The sequence below is a fragment of the Rattus norvegicus genome, chromosome 5, assembly GCF_021556685.1.
Source record: "Rattus norvegicus strain SHRSP/BbbUtx chromosome 5, alternate assembly SHRSP_T2T, whole genome shotgun sequence".
Lineage (NCBI taxonomy): Eukaryota > Metazoa > Chordata > Mammalia > Rodentia > Muridae > Rattus > Rattus norvegicus.
Window position 1 is genome coordinate 115,272,798 of NC_141538.1, and position 17,886 is coordinate 115,290,683.

Sequence of the window (17,886 nt, forward strand, 5' to 3'; positions counted from 1 at the left end):
AGGATTTGTCCTTTTATTTTTCCTCTCTCTCTCTTGAAAAATCTTTGAGAGTTATTAGTTTGGAAGGAGTTGGTCATGAGGAGGGGTAGTCACCAAATTAGACTGACATTTTCCATCTTCTCTTCCCTCCCTCCCTCCTCCCCTATCTCCACACCTGTGCAGTTCCCCAGACATGAATGCGTGGACGCCAGAGCTACATGTTAGATGTCTTCCTGGATCATTTATTATGCACCTTATTGTCTTAAGAGTCTCCTACTGAACCGGAGCCTCATTGCCTGTGCAGTCTCAGCACCTGCCTGTCTCCACCCTTTGATGTCCAGGAAAGGAAGGGAGCAAAGTTACAGCTCAGGCACCGATGAGTGGTTTCCTGATTCTTTGTGACTAAGGAGGAATGCATGTCAAGCTTGCTGCTTGTGACCTTACCTCCCTCAAGGTGTCACCCTTGGGTTAACTTTCATGTTTCAAGACCCCAGTTACCTTGCAAAAGGGTGTCCAAGGTAACTAGCCTTTCCAGGTGAGCCAAGGTCCGTAGATATTCTTTTATGTAGGCAATTACTTCTAAACTAATTTTCCATAGAGCAGGTAGGTGCTGTGGCATTGGAAGCAATTGCTGCAGTTCATAGACAAATTATTTACTCCTCAAGATTGTCCCAAATAGTAAAGAACCAAGTTGAAATAGCAGATATACATCATAGACAAAACATTTCCAGTAGCTTTATCTCATTCTAACAAAATCTCATAGTCTAGCTATCAGTGCATATGAAATGAAGACTTCATATGCAGTTTCTGTATGGCCCTAAACAACTGGTACTCCCAATCTTGAGTCATCCAATCTCCTTAAGCAACCTGCCTCCAACCTACAGGATAACTTTTATATTTCAGAGATGTCACTTCTGTGATTAGATTATAATCAGTATTGTCCTGCTAACAGTGTCAATTGTTGCTATTGTTGTTATGTTGGGAAATAAAGGACAGCTTTCTCTGGCCAACAGGTAATTAGGATTTGAGTTCCTCAGTCCAAAAACCCTGAAAGAACACCAAACATACTTGGTTTCCCTGGTTCTTAAGTGGAGATGATAGCCTTTGCCGACACGTTGGTTGTAGTCTCAGAAGAAACAAGGAAAGGATTCAGTTAGCACCTGTGTCAGGTTTCATACCAGTGAGATAACATCTGTCACATGTGGGTGTGTATTCACACATATATGCACACACTGGTTTGTGGTGAGCTACAACCTGTCTTTTACAATTTTTTTCAACTGTATTGATAATTTTATATGTGTGTATATTTTCTAAGCCTTGGACAGGATAATATTATCTGTTTAGACATGGACACTCAGTGGTCACTTACTAACCCCCTGAGCATACATGTATGGGTACACACACATTCCAATTATATGCATTCCCCCATGCTCTGCTTCTTAGTCCACAGTCCCCTCCTACCTACAAGTTCCTCCCACTATAAACAATGACTTCCCCATTCCACCCCATTACCTATGAGCCCCTTTCCAATTCATGACTGAATGCTGACAGGCCCGGTCTTATGCAGGCCCACCACAGGCAATCAATTACAGCAGCTGAGTTCATGATTGCAATGACCTTGTCATGGGGCTTAAGATGGTCTTTCCCAGCCCTGTTCTCCTTTATCAAGTTCTTAGATTCTTTCTGCCTTTTCTTCCACTACTGTCTTAGCCTTAGATAGGGTAACATAGATCTCTTTAGAGATGAGTATGCAATGGTTACCTGTTCTCAGCACCTTGAGCAGCCATAAGTCTTTGCATTTCATTACCAAAGAAGCATCTCTGATCAAGGTTGAGAAGAGTCCTTTTCTACAACCATAACATTTACAAAGCTGTTTGTCCCCGTGTCCATTTAGCAATACAAGAGTCAGTTTTCTCCTTAGGACCTATGACCGCCTCAGCTACAGGCTTTTGGCCAGGTTTACAATACCGGGCATAAATTCCTTCCTGTGGGGTGGACTTCCAATACATTCAGTGGTAAGTTACCTCTGAACAGTCATAGATTTTAAGCTTTTCTCAAATAGTGAAATCTGGTTAAGACAGCCTTTTCACAAAGCAGAGGCAACGCAGAACAGCTGAATTAATCTGACACCTCAAGCTGCTGTTTAGTTGGTTCAGTATAACAACAGGTGTTTTCAACTTGAGGTAGTTAGTGGTGGATTTAGGAAGAGACTTAACTCTACATCAAGGAGTACATATATAGCTTGTAAATCCTTGTAGGGTCACTGAATTTTTTATAACGTTTATGAACATTAAAGGGAAACTCATAGGAAAATGTTAAATGAAAAAGTCTTTGGTATTATAACATTTTTGAACTATTCAGTTCGTTACAGAAAATGCATTCGGAATTAAAATTAGGAAGTTTAAAGATTTATGACTTTTAAATTATGTGATTCTAACTCAGGTCCTCTGGAAAAGCAAAACACAAACTTAACCACAGCCGTTTCTCCAGCTCCTAGAAAGACTGTTGAGCCATCTCTCTAGCCCCTGGGTTAAGTCTTAATCCTGAGTAAGTTCTCTCTTAAGACATGTAGAAGGGGGCTGGAGAGATGGCTCAGCGGTTGAGAGCACTGACTGCTCTTCTAAAGGTTCTGAGTTCAATTCCCAGTAACAACATGGTGGCTCACAACCCAAATGCCTCTTCTAATGTGCCTGAAGACATGTACAGTGTACTCATATACATAAAATAAGAGACACATAGAAGGGAATCCTTTTAAGACCTGAAGAAAAAAGAACACATCACAAACACTTCTCTATTCATTTTATCACTTCTTCATAAAATGCTGTGTGGTTAGCACTACGGAACCTACTTCCCACTTATCCCTAGAATTATCTTTGAATTTATTTTTAGCTATGTCTCTACCATCATTTGTAAAACTGCAGTAGATAAAAAAAATAGCTATATTGCTATGTGGTGATATATTACCAGTAAAGCAAATGCAGCTAGTCAAAAGAAAACCACATGGGCTAGAGAGATGGTTCAGTGGTTAAGAGCACTGGCTGTTCTTCCAGAGGTCCTGAGTTCATAATCCCAGCAACCACATGGTGGCTCACAACCATCTGTAATGGAATCCAATGCCCTCTTCTGGTCTGTGTGAAGACAGCTACAGTGTATTCATATATAATAAATAAATTTTGAAAGAAAAAAAAAGGAAATCACAACAGTAGCATTATCTAAGGAAATAAAAATAGTTAAGAAAGGGACATCACGTATTCTTTTGTAGACAATGTGATTTAAAATACAGTAGGAAGTCCACTAATCCATAATTGTCCCAGTGGAGTTGATCTAGACAGACATCAATCTAAAATTGCCTGTTTTGATCCATTGATTTCATGCATAAAATATATTCCTAAGGGAATGTAAGACTGCTAGACCATCTTTAATAGCACTGCTTGATAATCAAAAGCAGGAAAGTTTCAGAGATGAGAAAATGGGTATAGCTGTATAATGGAATATTAAAGTTTCTGAACAATACATGCCTTTTTGAAAAAGTAAAGTAGATGTTTGCACACATGTCAATGCAGTATAAAACTAAGAATGGTTTTCTATTTAGTAGGATTACAGTCAATAAGATGTGTGTATGTTTTACTAAATGAATGTTTATTTCTTTTATATTCAAGAAACATTAAGAGGTCTATAAAAAAGGTTTAAAGAAAAACAAAATATGTAACCACTATTTAACAGGCTCAAATGAGATTATGTTTTTGTTAAGCTGTATAAATAAAAGTTATAAAAAAAGATAGTGACAAAAAACAAAAGTATTTACAATTTGCCACTCTTACATTCTGAAGAGTTTTAAGACCACATCCATCCATTTTTCAAAGATACCCACTGTGCTTTTCAAAATATAACATAAATTGTACTTAAAATTGCATGCTAGATTAGATGTATTAACAAGCCAAGTATTGTAATGGCACCAGAATGATTTAAATTTTACCATTTAATTTTGATATAAAAAATTAAATCTCAATTCAATACAAATGAAGCATGAGTACATAAATGAACCAGCAACATAAAGCTTAAAGTTCGGGTACACACAGGAATTTGGAATTTAATGCTTAGTAAGGTACACATCTTCTATTTACATTTCCTCACTCCCTCCTGATATTTATTCTATAGGTTCTTTCCTGTATTAAACACTCAGAGTCTTCTTCCTCCTAGTGGACAAAATTTTGTCCTTCTTAGATTGCTACATGGCATTAAGTCAGCAAACCCCATGGTTCCACAATGTCAATGTTGAGAACATTACTCACCATTTTAAACAAAGTCTTTATAAAAAGCATTTCTTCCATAATCAAAATGAAAGAACTAGAGCTGGGAATGTAATCCACAGTGAGTGGACCTTCCCCAACATGCACCAGGGTTTGGTCCCTAGTACCAGAAAAAACAAAACAAAACAAAAACCAAAAGGTACACACATACACATACCAACCTAAGTACGATTCTTAAGAAAGGGGAGTGGTGGCTTTAATCCTAGTACTCAAGAGGCAGAGGCAAACTGGTTTCTGGGTTCAAGGCCAACCTGGTCTACAAAGCGAGTGCCAGAACAGCTACGGCTGCTCAGAGAAACCTTGTCTTGAGAAACCAAAAAAGAATTAACAGCTTTGTCACAGACATAATGAATTGCTCAATAAAAGGATGTTTCCTCCTTTGTTTTAGTTGCTAGGATATTCAGAAACAAACCTGTGGCTTCCTAGGAAGTTGCACCACCGGCAAGTGCTTTGTGTAGACTGCATGGAGTACTCTTGCCTTTATGTTCATTTTTCCCCTCCTACTTTAGTTTATTCCATTCTTTCTAAAACAGAAGCATAGTAACCACTTTTCAAAAGAAAGCTGATTTGAGAATTAGACAGCAATGTAAATAATGTAATATCTGGGCCAGTCTAGGGACTAAAAGTCCTAATTTCACATGACAGGTTTTTTTACTTTAAAGTGTGGTAAGTGTTGCTTGCACAATTGCCTAGTAAAAGTAAAAAAAATTCTAAATATTCTCTTTGAAGTAATGAAGATGATCAGTAAGTACATAATCATATCAAAACTGAAATGAAAAAAATGATATTACTTCAATTAGTAAAGAATAAAAATGATCTAACATGTCAATAAGGACTACAAATAATCAGATATCAAAACTAGAAAAAAAATGAAGTTACCTCATATAGTGAAAGAAACTCCTAAATAGTAATCATTTAAGGCCTCAGTTGTTGGAATTGATATGTAATAAAACAGCTTACCAATTTGCTTTCTTCTGTAAAAATTGAACAAAGAAAGGTGATACTTTCTATTTACAAGTGGCTCAAGAAAGTATTGTATATTTATCAATTTATAATTTATAACAAACAAAATTATTTTTCAAGTAAATCCTAAAAGAAGACCTTGAAATGTATCAGTGCTATTGAAAGAATACAGCAGTAAAAGTGGAGAAGCTAATGTACAAAAGAGAACAGTCAAATGGACAAGGTATCATATCGAAACAGAAACAGGTCATACAACCTCTGTGTTCTCCTGAGTGGTTAAGGTGAGGAAGAAAATGCTGTTGTAATTGTGCTGTTATTGATTATAGTTTTAATGTTTCTACATCCTTGAAAATCTACTCCATTACACAGGAAAACCTCACAACCATCAGTGCAAAAACTTTATTTATAATTTGTATCTCCTCAACACAACTTTATAATATCTGAACTTAATCCAGTTTTCTTTTCTTTCTTTCTTTCTTTTTAAATATCTACAATCAGTCATGTAAAATGTGGGGAAAAAAACAAAACAAAACAAAACAAAAAAAACCAAACCCCTCAGCTTCCTTTCCCCACTGCTACAGCAAATTTAAGATAAGTCTACAGCATTCACTTACTTTAGCTGGCTCTGATACAGAAGCATACTTTTTTATTTGAGAATCAACACCTAAAGATTTGGCTAATTGTATAGCATTTGAATCATCACTGATAAGTGTCCCAAGAGCCACAAGGAGTCTAAATGTGGCTTCTAGGTCTTGTACAACTTCCAAGATTGTGCTAATCACTGACAAGCATTGGGCTTTCCCTTCAATGTTATGGTCTTTATGGAAACAAACAGAATAGTTCAAGGTCAGTGTAGCCAGAGCAATATGAATGTTCTTATTGCTCCCGGATTTCAGTTCTATTGCATGTGACATCAATGACTCCCTCTGGGACATCATGAGCTTTTGTCCTGCCTGACTAACAAAGCAATTGCAAAAAGTCCTAAGAGCAAGCAGCTGGTTTGCTGGCTTTCCTTTAGGGTTCAGAAGGTTGATAAGGTGGCTGCTGAACTGGTCTCCTTCTTTTTCATTGCAGAAATTCTCATTCACACTGGGATGCTTAATTGATAGCCGAAGAATGTCAAGTGCGGGAAAGACAATGTCTGTTAAAAAGAAGTATTTATTAATGTGTATGAAAAATCTAGAAAATTCCTTATAGCTACTATTCGAATTGACTTTATTTTCCCACTACAAAACGATCATTTTAAGAATATATAAAAAATGTTATTTTTATATTTGCATAGTGTTGAGATTTGCTCTGTTGCTATGTATTGGAATGCTAAATACGGCCCTCAAGATCTGGTTGTCCCCAATGAGGAGATCCTCATGTTCACCAAGTGATGCTTTGAATCCAGCTCCTTAATTTAAAGCTATTTGTTGAATAAAGGTGCCTAGAGCCAATAGTTGGGCAGAAGACAGGTATGTGGGGCTTCAGATGCCGGGCTCAGAGTCTGAGGCAGAGACCACGAGGAAGGAAGAGGAGAAGAAGGATAAAGACGTCACATGGTAGGAAGATCATGAAGCATGGCTATAAGGGCTGGCCAATTGGAGTAGGAGAGACCCAAGAGGAACATGGCAAGTTATATCTCAGGGCTATGGACAGGAAGTAGATAAAAGTAGTATAGGGGTTTGATATCTGCCCTAGTGCTTTAAGGTTTACTATTAATATAAAGGTTATGTGTCTTTTATTTGTGAATTAAATGATCTAAAGTGGGATAGAAACTCCCAAATAATATTTACCACAACACGGACTAGATTTATTGCTATATAAACCTGAGGCAAGTCTCTACATTGTCAAATAGTCTGACACAGCTAAACCATCAATAATGAATTGAATGAATGCTGCAAGTACTTAGTTTTAAATATTTGATAACTAGGCTACAGAATTAAAGGAAAAGTTATTTGGAAAAGAATTTCACTTAACAAATGCTGAAAGGATCCTCATAGGTTGGTAGAGCTTTGTAACTGACAGCCACATAGATGTCACCTGAACAATTATTGAACAGTCCTACTTGAGTCTAAGAAAATGTGACATTACATGCTCCATAATACAAAGACAAAAGGCACCATCATGTATAAAAGATTTTCACACAAAGCAGAATAAAACAACCCTAGTACACTAAAGTCTTATTGTCACACAAGGGAGATAAAGATAGGGAACACAATAAGCAGTCAGTTAAATCTCTCATGTGGTTATTTTGTAGGAAAGAAAAGCAACCTTTTTATCCTAATAATTAGTGTCATGAAAAATAAATCACAGGCTCTAGAGATTCAGAGAACTAGCCACTCTCACAGGGGACTGAGGCCAACTTCCAGGCCCTACATGGTGGCTCTCAACCATTCTAACCGGAGCATCTGAGGACCTTTTGCCTTCTTCTGACCTCTACGTTCATCAAGCCCTCATGTGGTGCACATACATACTAGCAGCCAAAACAGCCAGACACAAAAAACAGGCCAGAGGGTCTGAAAGGGACCAGACACTATGACAGAGTTCACAAGCTGCTCTGTATACAGGATCATTGTAGTACAGGCTGATCCCAAACCCTAAAATCTCAAATCTCAAATGTTTTAGCATTAGGTATTAAATTTGAAAATCTAAAATCAATCAGTAAGGTCAAGAAAAATATTTTTTTTAAAGATTTTATTTATTTTATAAAGTGAGTACCCTATCACTCTCTTCAGACACACCAGAAGAGGGAATCAGATTGTACTGCAGATGGTTGTGAGCCACCATGTGGTTGCTGGGAATTGAACTCAGGATCTCTGGAAGAGCAGTCGGTGCTCTTAACCGCTGAGCCACCTTTCACAGTCCCAAAATATTTTAAACATTGAGAAACTCCACATCCTAAAACATTCCTGGTTCTTAAGTTTCAGTTAAAAAATACCAAACATACATCATAGGTTATGATCAAAGCCAAGACAATGAACTGTAGTGATGCGGTAAAGCCTTTCTGTGCAAGCGTCTATAACCTCCATGAGAAATCCCCATGCTAACTTCTATTTAATGGGGAAGCGTCAGTACTTTGGCAGAAATAAGCCTTCTTAGTTAGTATGGAGGACTAATTCTTTACCTTCAGGCCAGTTGATGGCTTTCCACAGAACCTGAAGCTGCTGGGCCGTCGGCTTTTCTGAAGCATTACCACAAATCAGGGACAGTATCTTTTCCAGAAGTACCAAGTCATCTTCAGTTAGCTTCTTCTCTTCAGGTGCACTTCCATTAAGTTCCTTCAGTTTTCCTAGAAACCAAAACCAAAATTTCAAAATTCCCTAACCGAACTTAGACAACATTTTTCAGGAAAACTCTGTACAACAAAATTCTTCTTGGCAATTATCAAAGACCATAAAATGAAGTCTATGAGTACTGAATTGTAAAGAATGGTGATCACATTGGTTTTGACTTTATCCCGCTATCCCAGACGCTCAGGTACTACTCTGGAGCCATTTTGTCTTCCAAAGCAATAGTGAGTTATGTATATTTAAGTGTACGTCATCTCCTTTCTTCCCCAATTCACAATAACTTAAAACCCTTCTCTATTATTTTTGTGTATGGTGTGTGTGCGCACATGTGCATGTGCGTGTGTGTGCAGGCACACATGAGCCATGGTTTGCAGACAATCGTAAGGCATCGATTCTCTCCTTTCACCACATAGATTCCAGATACCAAGCTCAGGTCATGAGGTTTGCACTTTAACTTGCTGAGCCTCCAGTCCCGACTTACAAACCTTTTAACAAATGGACTTTGGACCGATTTCCCTTGTATTTGGTATCATCATTTTTAAAACTCACAAGTTACCAGAAACAGCATTTAAGGAATGTAAGAAACAAGAAGTCTCTTAGATTTGTAGTAGAGTTAACAAATGCCTAACTGTGCATATTTTTTAGTTCAGAGTATTACGGCCTACCAATGCCCCTGGTGCCAATACAAAGAGTAATGAAGAATATCTGCCTCACACCTATCTCTGGGTACAGCTTCATGTCAACTGTCACCGTCAGCTTTGTGGCCAAGAGATAAGGTAATTTACTGTCACAGATCTTCCCTTTTCAGTTCAAGCTGAGAAGAACTAAAAGAAAAGCAATCAAAGCAAACAGTACAGTTTCTCTCTCACCATCGCTGCTCCCAAGCCCCTTTCTCCTAGTCTCAATATACAACTAAGCTAGCCTTAAGGAGCTACTTGAACTTCTCCTGCTTTATCCTCCTAAATGCTAAGAATACCTTGAATACCTATTTTTATCATCACTTTAAAAGCTTTAGATCTCCATACACAAAAGTGCAGGGCTCACAATACACTTGACTCTGTGACAGGCATGGAGGTCAGAGGTCATGCAGTTCACTGTCTTTCCTCCATGTAGGTCCCAAATACTGAACTCTGGCCCTCAGGCGTGTCAGCACTGCCTCTATCTATAGGACACTAATTTTTTTCTTCTAAATTGAAAACATACTTTTAAAATAATATATTCTTTTTTTTTCTTTTTTTCTTTTTTTCCGGAGCTGGGGACCGAACCCAGGGCCTTGGCTCTACCACTGAGCTAAATCCCCAACCCCCAAAATAATATATTCTGATTATGGTTTCTCCTCCCCCAACTCTCAGATCCTCCCTCCTTCTCCACCCATCCCAAACCATACAATTCAGTATCAATAATAATAACAACAACAATGATATGATACAACTAGATAAAAGAAAAACAAACAGAAAAGAGGCAAAATAACAGTTCAAGAAACATTTAGAAACAAAGATGACACATTCACAAATACAAACATATAAAAACACAAATCCAAGATTCATGATATATCTAAAAAAAAATTAAGGTTAAAGAAAAAAAGCACTGAAAAAGCTTTCACAGGTAAGGTCTGCAAAGCGGTGTGGTCACATATAATGCCTGTAATCCTTATACTCAGGAAGCTAAGGCAGAAAGATCAGGAGTCAGGGGTGAGCCTGTGATACACAGTGAAAACCTGCTTGAAAAAAAAAATTATGACCTTTATGTTTTTAAATGCTTTATTCATTCATTGTCACCCCCCAAAAAAAAAACCACCACCACCACCACCACCACCACCACCACCACCACCACCACCACCACCATCAAAAACTCAAACAACCCCAAACAACCAATCAACCAAACCAAAAAGTAAGAGCTTGAGGATAAGACTTTCATTTTTTATTAAAGATAAATAGTAAGATTTATCTTATATTTGTACAAAGCTTCTTAGAATCCATTAAGGCCGATCATTAGACTACAGTCAACACAGCTGGATAATAATACCGTACAAAGGCTGGAGATATGGTGCAATGGTTAAGAGCACTGGCTGTTTTCTATAGGTCCTGGGGTCAATTTCTAGCACCCACACGGCAGCTCACAACTATCTGTAACCCCATTTTCAAGGGACCCAACACCCTTACGTGGCTATACATGGAGACAAAACACCAATACAAAATAAATTTAAAAATAAACATAAACAAATAGCTCACCAGAAATCTCTGTTTAGGTAGCCAAATCCTGGCATGTCAGGTGGAGGAAGATTTAAGTCTTGAGAGCATCTCTAAAGGTCATTGAATACTCAAGAAAAAACATTAATATAGACTTACCTAATATTTGTGTAGGGTTTGCTTGGTCGAAGGTAAGAGCTTCTTTTTTGGGGAAATAAATATTCACTGTTTTAGACGCAGCTGATCGGTAGGCACTATTTCCTATTTACAGAGACCATGAAATCATAAGGCACACTTACAAGTAAGAGTCTAAGTGTAGGACTACATTCTCAATTACTGAGACACCTACGCAAGGCAAGAAATAACATAACAAGCCACCTCCAAACTGCTCTATGTGCTTGCATTTACTGGTGTAAAAATTTCTGGCTCAGGAAATGGAAGAAGATTTAGAAAAGGGCCTTTTCATCTCATATTTCCTAATCTGGCTCTTAATATTCAACCTACAATATTCTGGCTAAAGAATACAATTATGTACCTTCATTCTTACCTTAATATTACACTAACTCGTTTCTCATGTCTTCCATAGCTTATGCCAAATGATACAGTATCATCATTTTCTTTGTAAATTATCCATATTAACTTAAACTCACATTATCTGATAGCTAACAAAATGGTTGAAAATAGCCAAGTGTGACGGTGCACACCTTTAGTCCCCACACTCACGAGGCAGAGGCTGCCAAAGTGCTGTAAGGTCTACATTTCTCTGGTCTGCATAGCTAGTTAGAGAACAGCCAGGCTCCAAAGAGAGATCCCGGGACTAAGAAATCGATATTTCAGTAATATTTAGTGGAATAATATGATTTCAAATTAAAATTCCTTTAATTAGAATTGTCTTTTGTTGCTACATATGCTTGTGCACACTTTTAGTACCAGCACTTCAAAGACACAGGGCAATAAAAAGAGACCATTTCTCAAATTAACAGAAACAAAACCGAAATTCTCTTGTGTAGCACCAGAGACCAAAGTCAAAGCAGTGTTCATGAAGCCAAGAACTCAACAACTGGGCAAAGGTCTGAGAAGGTTCAATGCGATTTACAAAATGTAAAAGAAAAATTTAAAGTAGCTACCTGTAAATGGATCAACTCCAGCCATGGTGGTATCCATCCCTGCAGACCCTGGCATATAACGACCAGCACCTACAAAGCAGTAATAGCCCTAATGAACAAACATAGGCACATAAAGACTAACCATTGTCTCCGTATCCTAACGATGTCACCACTGGTCACACTTCAAAACAGCACAGAAGGAAAATGCCTACAATGCGCTGCTTATTAGGAAGGTCCACTACATGTTCGCCAAAAAGTAACTCCTGGGGCTAGAGAGGTGTGGCTTAATGGTTAAAAGTACTGGATTTTCTTCCGGGGGACCTGGGTTTTTAATAAGATGGCTTATTGACAGCACCCACATGGTGACTCACAGCCTTCTCTAACTCTAGCCCCAAGGGATCTGCTACTCTCTGGCTGGTACTGCATGCACACAGTGCATAGACATACATGCATGCAAGCAAAACGCACATGCAAATAATTTAAAATTTTTACAAAATAATACTTCTCAAGTGACAAAATAAACATTAGGTACCTTCTACATCATAATTATAGTACTTTAGTGAATTATAAAACCTAAGTAGATTGAAGGGAAAAAATGGCCTCTGGGATAATAGATGAATTCCTTATTCTAAGGAAAAAGAACGGGACTAGCTGCTAGCACATAAGTCAATCACAAAGACTTAAGCAAGTGTCTGGGATGCCCTGACAACAGCCTGGTCACATCTCAGGTTGTACTTTTGACAGTGTTACTAAGACAGAGGATGAAAAGCAAATGTAGAGTGTCAATAGAATTTTGTGATGTTCAGAGCCCTCTGCAAACCTGAGGGAAGAAGGAAAATGAAAACTTCCTAAGTTTACATATAATTTAGATGGCTCAAGTAAAGCATCACAGACAGAAAAGACAAAGAAAAACCCAACAAAAATGTGCATAATATAATGAGAATGACAGAGTAAATGGATTTGTTGATTTTAAGTGTATGCCAACAGAAGACTAAGCATGAGTAGAGACTCAGTAAGACTTGAAGTACCATTATAACTCCCAATTTAAAAAAGGGCTGTTGACTAACTTGTCCAAAGCCCACACTGTCTATATGAGTTCTGTACCCATCCAATTAACATAATCCAATCCCACTCTAAAATCACCTCTTTATACAAATAGGAAATCTTGCCAACAACAATGAAAACCATTCTACAGCACACCACTGCCTAACATTATTTAATAGGGAACGTTTGGTGAGGAATCATGGCATAAGCCCCCATTATAGTCAGTCAAAATTGCTGGGGGTAGAGGACTGGAATAAGCGATTTAAACAAGCTCCCCGATCATTCTAATAAACATTAAAAGTTTGACTGCTACATAAATTAATAAGGAAAAGAATTAAGGACCTTAAATTGTGAGTCACATCACAGTAAGGTTGAAAGAACAGCAGCAATACTAGATATAAATACTGACAGCCTAAATGTCCTCCTGATATTTTGAAAAGAAAACAAACAAACTTTATATGCATCATGCCACTTCATTTTCATATCTTTACATGGTAGGATGTCGCCATTTGTTGTTCTTGTTTTGTTTCTTAAAGCAGGCAGGTTTTCTCTGATGCTTAGTTTGTCCTTAACCTCCCGAGTGCTAGGAAATCTATACTGTCAGACAATTTAGTAATCTACTTTCTCTAAGAATGGAGTTCAGTATCTTAATTCTCTGATATGTAGTAGGCTACTTGGTATGTCTTCATGCTTGTTGCATCTCTGAGTCACTGACACCCTGCCCAAGAAGGTATCTCCTGGTAATGATGCACCCAGAAGTTCTCCTGATTTTTCTTAGTAAGTGTTTAAGCTTGGTATATTTATTCCATTTTAGGAAAAGAGAAAAAAAAGGCCAGAAAAATAATTATGGAATTCTACTAGGCTAAGTTTCAGGACATGACTGCTCTTAAAACTACTGGTAAAGAGAAAGACATCATTTAAATACTCTTCAGATCTTCATTACCACTTTAAATCAAATCATGTACTCAAAATTTTCTTAACAGACACTATACTGCCAAAACGTCTAGATTGAGATCTAGCTGTCAGTGTACAAGCATTTGCATTTGTGTCGTCACATTATTCATGACACCGACCTACAGTTGTCGGGAAACAATCTATGGCTAAAACTGGTCATGGGTTTTCATTTCCCTAGTTCACAGTACTGAGTCTGGATGGCCATTGGATTCCCTTAAAGATCACGAATCTCCTCCAAACTGGATATATTGTCCATAAACTCTACCTCAAAATCCAACACCAGTATAGAAGGATAAACTAATGCATTTGAATGAGTACTTCTTCAGCAGCATTAAAGTTCAGCTCTGGCAGTGTTTTTCCAGTGGTGCTGACTCAACTGAGGCTTGCTTATCTCAGAAAGTAAATGTACTCTGAAAACCAGCATGGACACTTTAAGGACTTCAGAAGGCTATTAATAACTCAACTAGGAACTAATCCTGGATAGCTGGGCAGAATGCCTCCTTAGTCACCCCGTGCTTAGTCAAACTGTGTGAGCAAACCTCCTGACTGACTGCTCCATCCATGAAGGATTAACATGGCTCCCCTGTCCACAACCTAAGGTAGTGTATTACCAATAATAACAGTAGGACAGTCTATTACCTAACTTCACAGATGAGTTAAGTAACTTGCCAACTTCTCAAAGCAAGACTATGGTAGAGCTAGAGTTTGAACTATGCTCAACTTACATTAACCTTTTATTTCTAACTCTTTCCAGCTACTCTGATCTCCAGGTAGGAAGAACCACCACAGAAAACAATGTTTCTGGTAATTCCCTACTTAAAATTAGGAGAAAAATCTATACATTGTAGGAAAAAGGCAAAAATTAGAAAAGAAAGATCTATCAAAGTTGAAAATAGTAAGGCAATTAACCATTATTAGATCATACCTCCAAAATGTAAAGCCACATATATGCTATATATAAATGTCATGTCAATGCTCTATGAACCACGATTATGTTAATGAAAGCTGCATCGCACCTGTGAAAGGATCTGCTGTCTGCACTGTGTTGGAAGGCCCTGAAGTTCCTGGAACATAGCGACCACCACCTGTGCATGCAAAACAATGGAAAAGCTCAAGGACATGGAAACAAACTTGCACTCGCACAGTGCTTATGCTAAACGAATCCGAGCCTGGACAACAGAGCAAAAGCAAAGCCATCACATGACAGAAATTAGTGAAATGTCTTAGTGCTGCACAAAAACTAAAATTTCAGTGGTTTTCCAAGTATAGTTCCTTTTTAATTTTATGTGTATGACATTTGCAAAGGAAATATTAATTTTCCCCAATGGAATCTGTCTAGAGATATTAACCATACTTCAGGGCAGATTCTGTGCCCAGCAGTAAATGGTCAACACTAAACAAAATCAACTGCATTGTTTTGTTGACTTTTTGCCCTTTTTTGGAGGGTGGTGGTGATTATTGTTGTATATTGTGGTTTGTATTTTTGTGAGGTTTTGTTTTTTGTTTGTCTATTTATATTCTAAAGCCACAGAGAAAGAAAGGGTATGGAGTTATGTGAGTAGGGAGGCAGGGAGGATTTGGGTAGAGTGGCAGGAAGGGAAAAACCTGTTCAGAATATATTGTATAAAATTTTTATATATATATATATGGTTTTTCCCCTTACATTTATGTCTGTGCATGTGTGTGCCTAGGGTCCTCTGAGGCCAGAGGAGAGCATCAGATTTCCTAAAACTGAAGTTACAAACAGTTCTGAGCTGTCATATGGATGCTGGGACCAGAACCTGTGTGTTCCAGTAAGTGCTCTTAACCACTGAACTGTCTTTTCCAGTTCCTAAGTGTAGTGTAGTATCTTAACTAATGCCTTTTTGAATTCTTAGCCCCAGCACATAAATGCGGAAATAACTGAAATCAACATAACAAAGTTGCAGGTGGTTTCTGACTCAACAATATACATACGTAATTCCTATCTTTGTCCCTGTACAGATTTACTAGGATTCCTGTGGTTGCTGCTGCATGAAAACCATAGGCATTAAATGTTAATCTTTTAGGGAAAGCCCTGGGTTCCTTACCTCACAAATCAAATGTGCTAAGATTCTAGCCAGGAACATTAACTGTAACCTCTGATGCTACTACTTGATGGACAGAAGAAAAAAATGCTATAAGGAAATATGTATAAAATGTGGTATGGGAAGTGTTTTTTAAGTAACTTTGGAGGAAATAACTGCACATGCACACACACATGTCCTTTATAAAGTTAGAGTCTTAGAAGATCAAAACAAGCCAAGTATTTTGTTAATTTTCTAGGCATAGTCAGGTACTTAGTGTTTACAGTATTCAATATATTTATTGTTTTGCCCTGTACTCTGAAACACCAAAAAAAATGTTCAGGCACTAACCATGCAATCTCCCCTACTACTTCTCTTTGTGCTAAATGCAAGTACTTGGAGGGTTAAGTTATTTATACTAATAAATTATTTTGAAAATTTTAATTATGATAATATATAGGTGAGATTAGTTCAACTATGCAAATAGGCAATGTAACCGTACCTTAGGAGAGAAGAAAATGAGAAGATATGCAATATTAGTGAGGAAAAAGGGGCCAGATCTGTCTTAGCTAGGGTTTTACTGCTGTGAACAGACACTATGACCAAGGCAACTCTTATAAGGACAACATTTAACTGGGGCTGGCTTATAGGTTCAAAGGTTCATCAATCCATTATTACTAAGAGGCAGGCATGGTGCAGGCAGAGCTGAGAGTTCTACATCTTCATCGGAAGGCTGCTAGTGGAAGACTGACTTCCAAGCAGCTAGGATGATGGTCTTGCCCACAGTGACAAACCTATTCCAACAAGGCCACACCTCCAAATACTACCAGTCCCTAGACCAAGCATATTCAAAACCATGACATTTAGTATAGAATTTGAAAGAGTAGGGGAACATGAATTTTTATTAAAAAACAAAACAAAAAAAAAAAAAAAAACAAACAAAAAAAACCAAAAAACTAAACACACAGGAAAAACAAGGGTAAGAAATAAGAACAGAAGACTGAGAAAGGAATGTACAAGGCCCTCCCTAACTTACATCTCAACTCTAACACATTTAGTGACACATATACACACATCCCCAAAACGAAGACCTTAACTCTAAGTATCTATTTTAAAATTTTAGAGGAAGCCTTGTCCAAAGAGGAGACAAGACAATCTGTTTCTTCAGTACCTCAATGTACTTATAGTAATACTCCTTGGATTATAATTTCGATTCCTAATCCCATTGATGATATTTTTGTTATAGATAACATGTTAAATTACAGGCAATGGAATACAAATCATTTGTTCACACTCTGTCCTAGAGTTGATGTACGTCTAATTTAACCTCATATAAAAACATTAATTTGTTTACCATTGTGGTGGTTTGAAATAGAGTAGCGCCCATAGGTTCATATATTTGAATACTCAGTCCCCAGCTTCTGGAATTGTTTGGGAAGAATTAGGAAGTATGGCCTTGTTGGAGGTGTGTGTCAGTAGGGGCAGGCTTTGAGCTTTCAGAAAGTCCAGCAAACCCCAGGTTATATCTTAAGATGTGATCTACCAACTACTGCTCCAACGCCATGCCTACTGCTCCAACACCATGCCATGCCATGCCTGCCTGTCTGCCTGTCACCATGTCTGCCCACCATGATGGTCGTGGAATTTAACCATGAAACTGTAAGCCCCAAAGAGACACTTTCTTTTATAAGTTGCCTTAGTCCCAGCATCTTATCACAGCAATAGGAAAGTAACAAAGACAACCATGATACACATTCTTTACAAAACAGCACTGGTGAGATGGCTCAGAGAGCACCTTGCTAGCAAGCCTAGTAACCCATGTTTGGTCCTCAGGAACTACATGGTGGGAGAGAAGCAAGAAGCAACCCCTGAAAGTTTTCTTCTGACCTCCACATGTCGTACGCATGTCCATAAAAATGAACAAAATAAAATATGAAAACTCCACTGATTTAATTATTGGGAGGTTATTTTAGATTTATTTCTTTTTATTCTAAGTGTATGAGTGTTTGCCTCAATGTATG

General features: G+C 37.8%; 1 protein-coding gene and 1 long non-coding RNA gene across 3 annotated transcripts in view; one reads left to right on the forward strand and one right to left on the reverse strand.

Annotated features, from left to right (window-relative positions):
• Nucleotides 1-5,624: 5,624 nt before the first annotated feature.
• The window catches only part of Plaa (phospholipase A2, activating protein), a 30,108-nt gene continuing 17,846 nt past the window's right edge, over nucleotides 5,625-17,886 (reverse strand). Inside the window, 5 exon segments of one of the 2 annotated variants that reach the window (NM_053866.3) lie at nucleotides 5,625-6,393; nucleotides 8,362-8,526; nucleotides 10,876-10,977; nucleotides 11,844-11,912; nucleotides 14,837-14,905. In NM_053866.3, the coding sequence (NP_446318.3) occupies nucleotides 5,828-6,393; nucleotides 8,362-8,526; nucleotides 10,876-10,977; nucleotides 11,844-11,912; nucleotides 14,837-14,905 (971 nt within the window). In that variant the 3' untranslated portion in view covers nucleotides 5,625-5,827. 2 annotated transcript variants of the gene reach the window in all.
• Nucleotides 14,343-14,909, forward strand: LOC148005916 (uncharacterized). The gene is made up of 2 exons (XR_015620983.1): nucleotides 14,343-14,419; nucleotides 14,575-14,909. It is a non-coding gene; the product is annotated as an uncharacterized LOC148005916 (long non-coding RNA).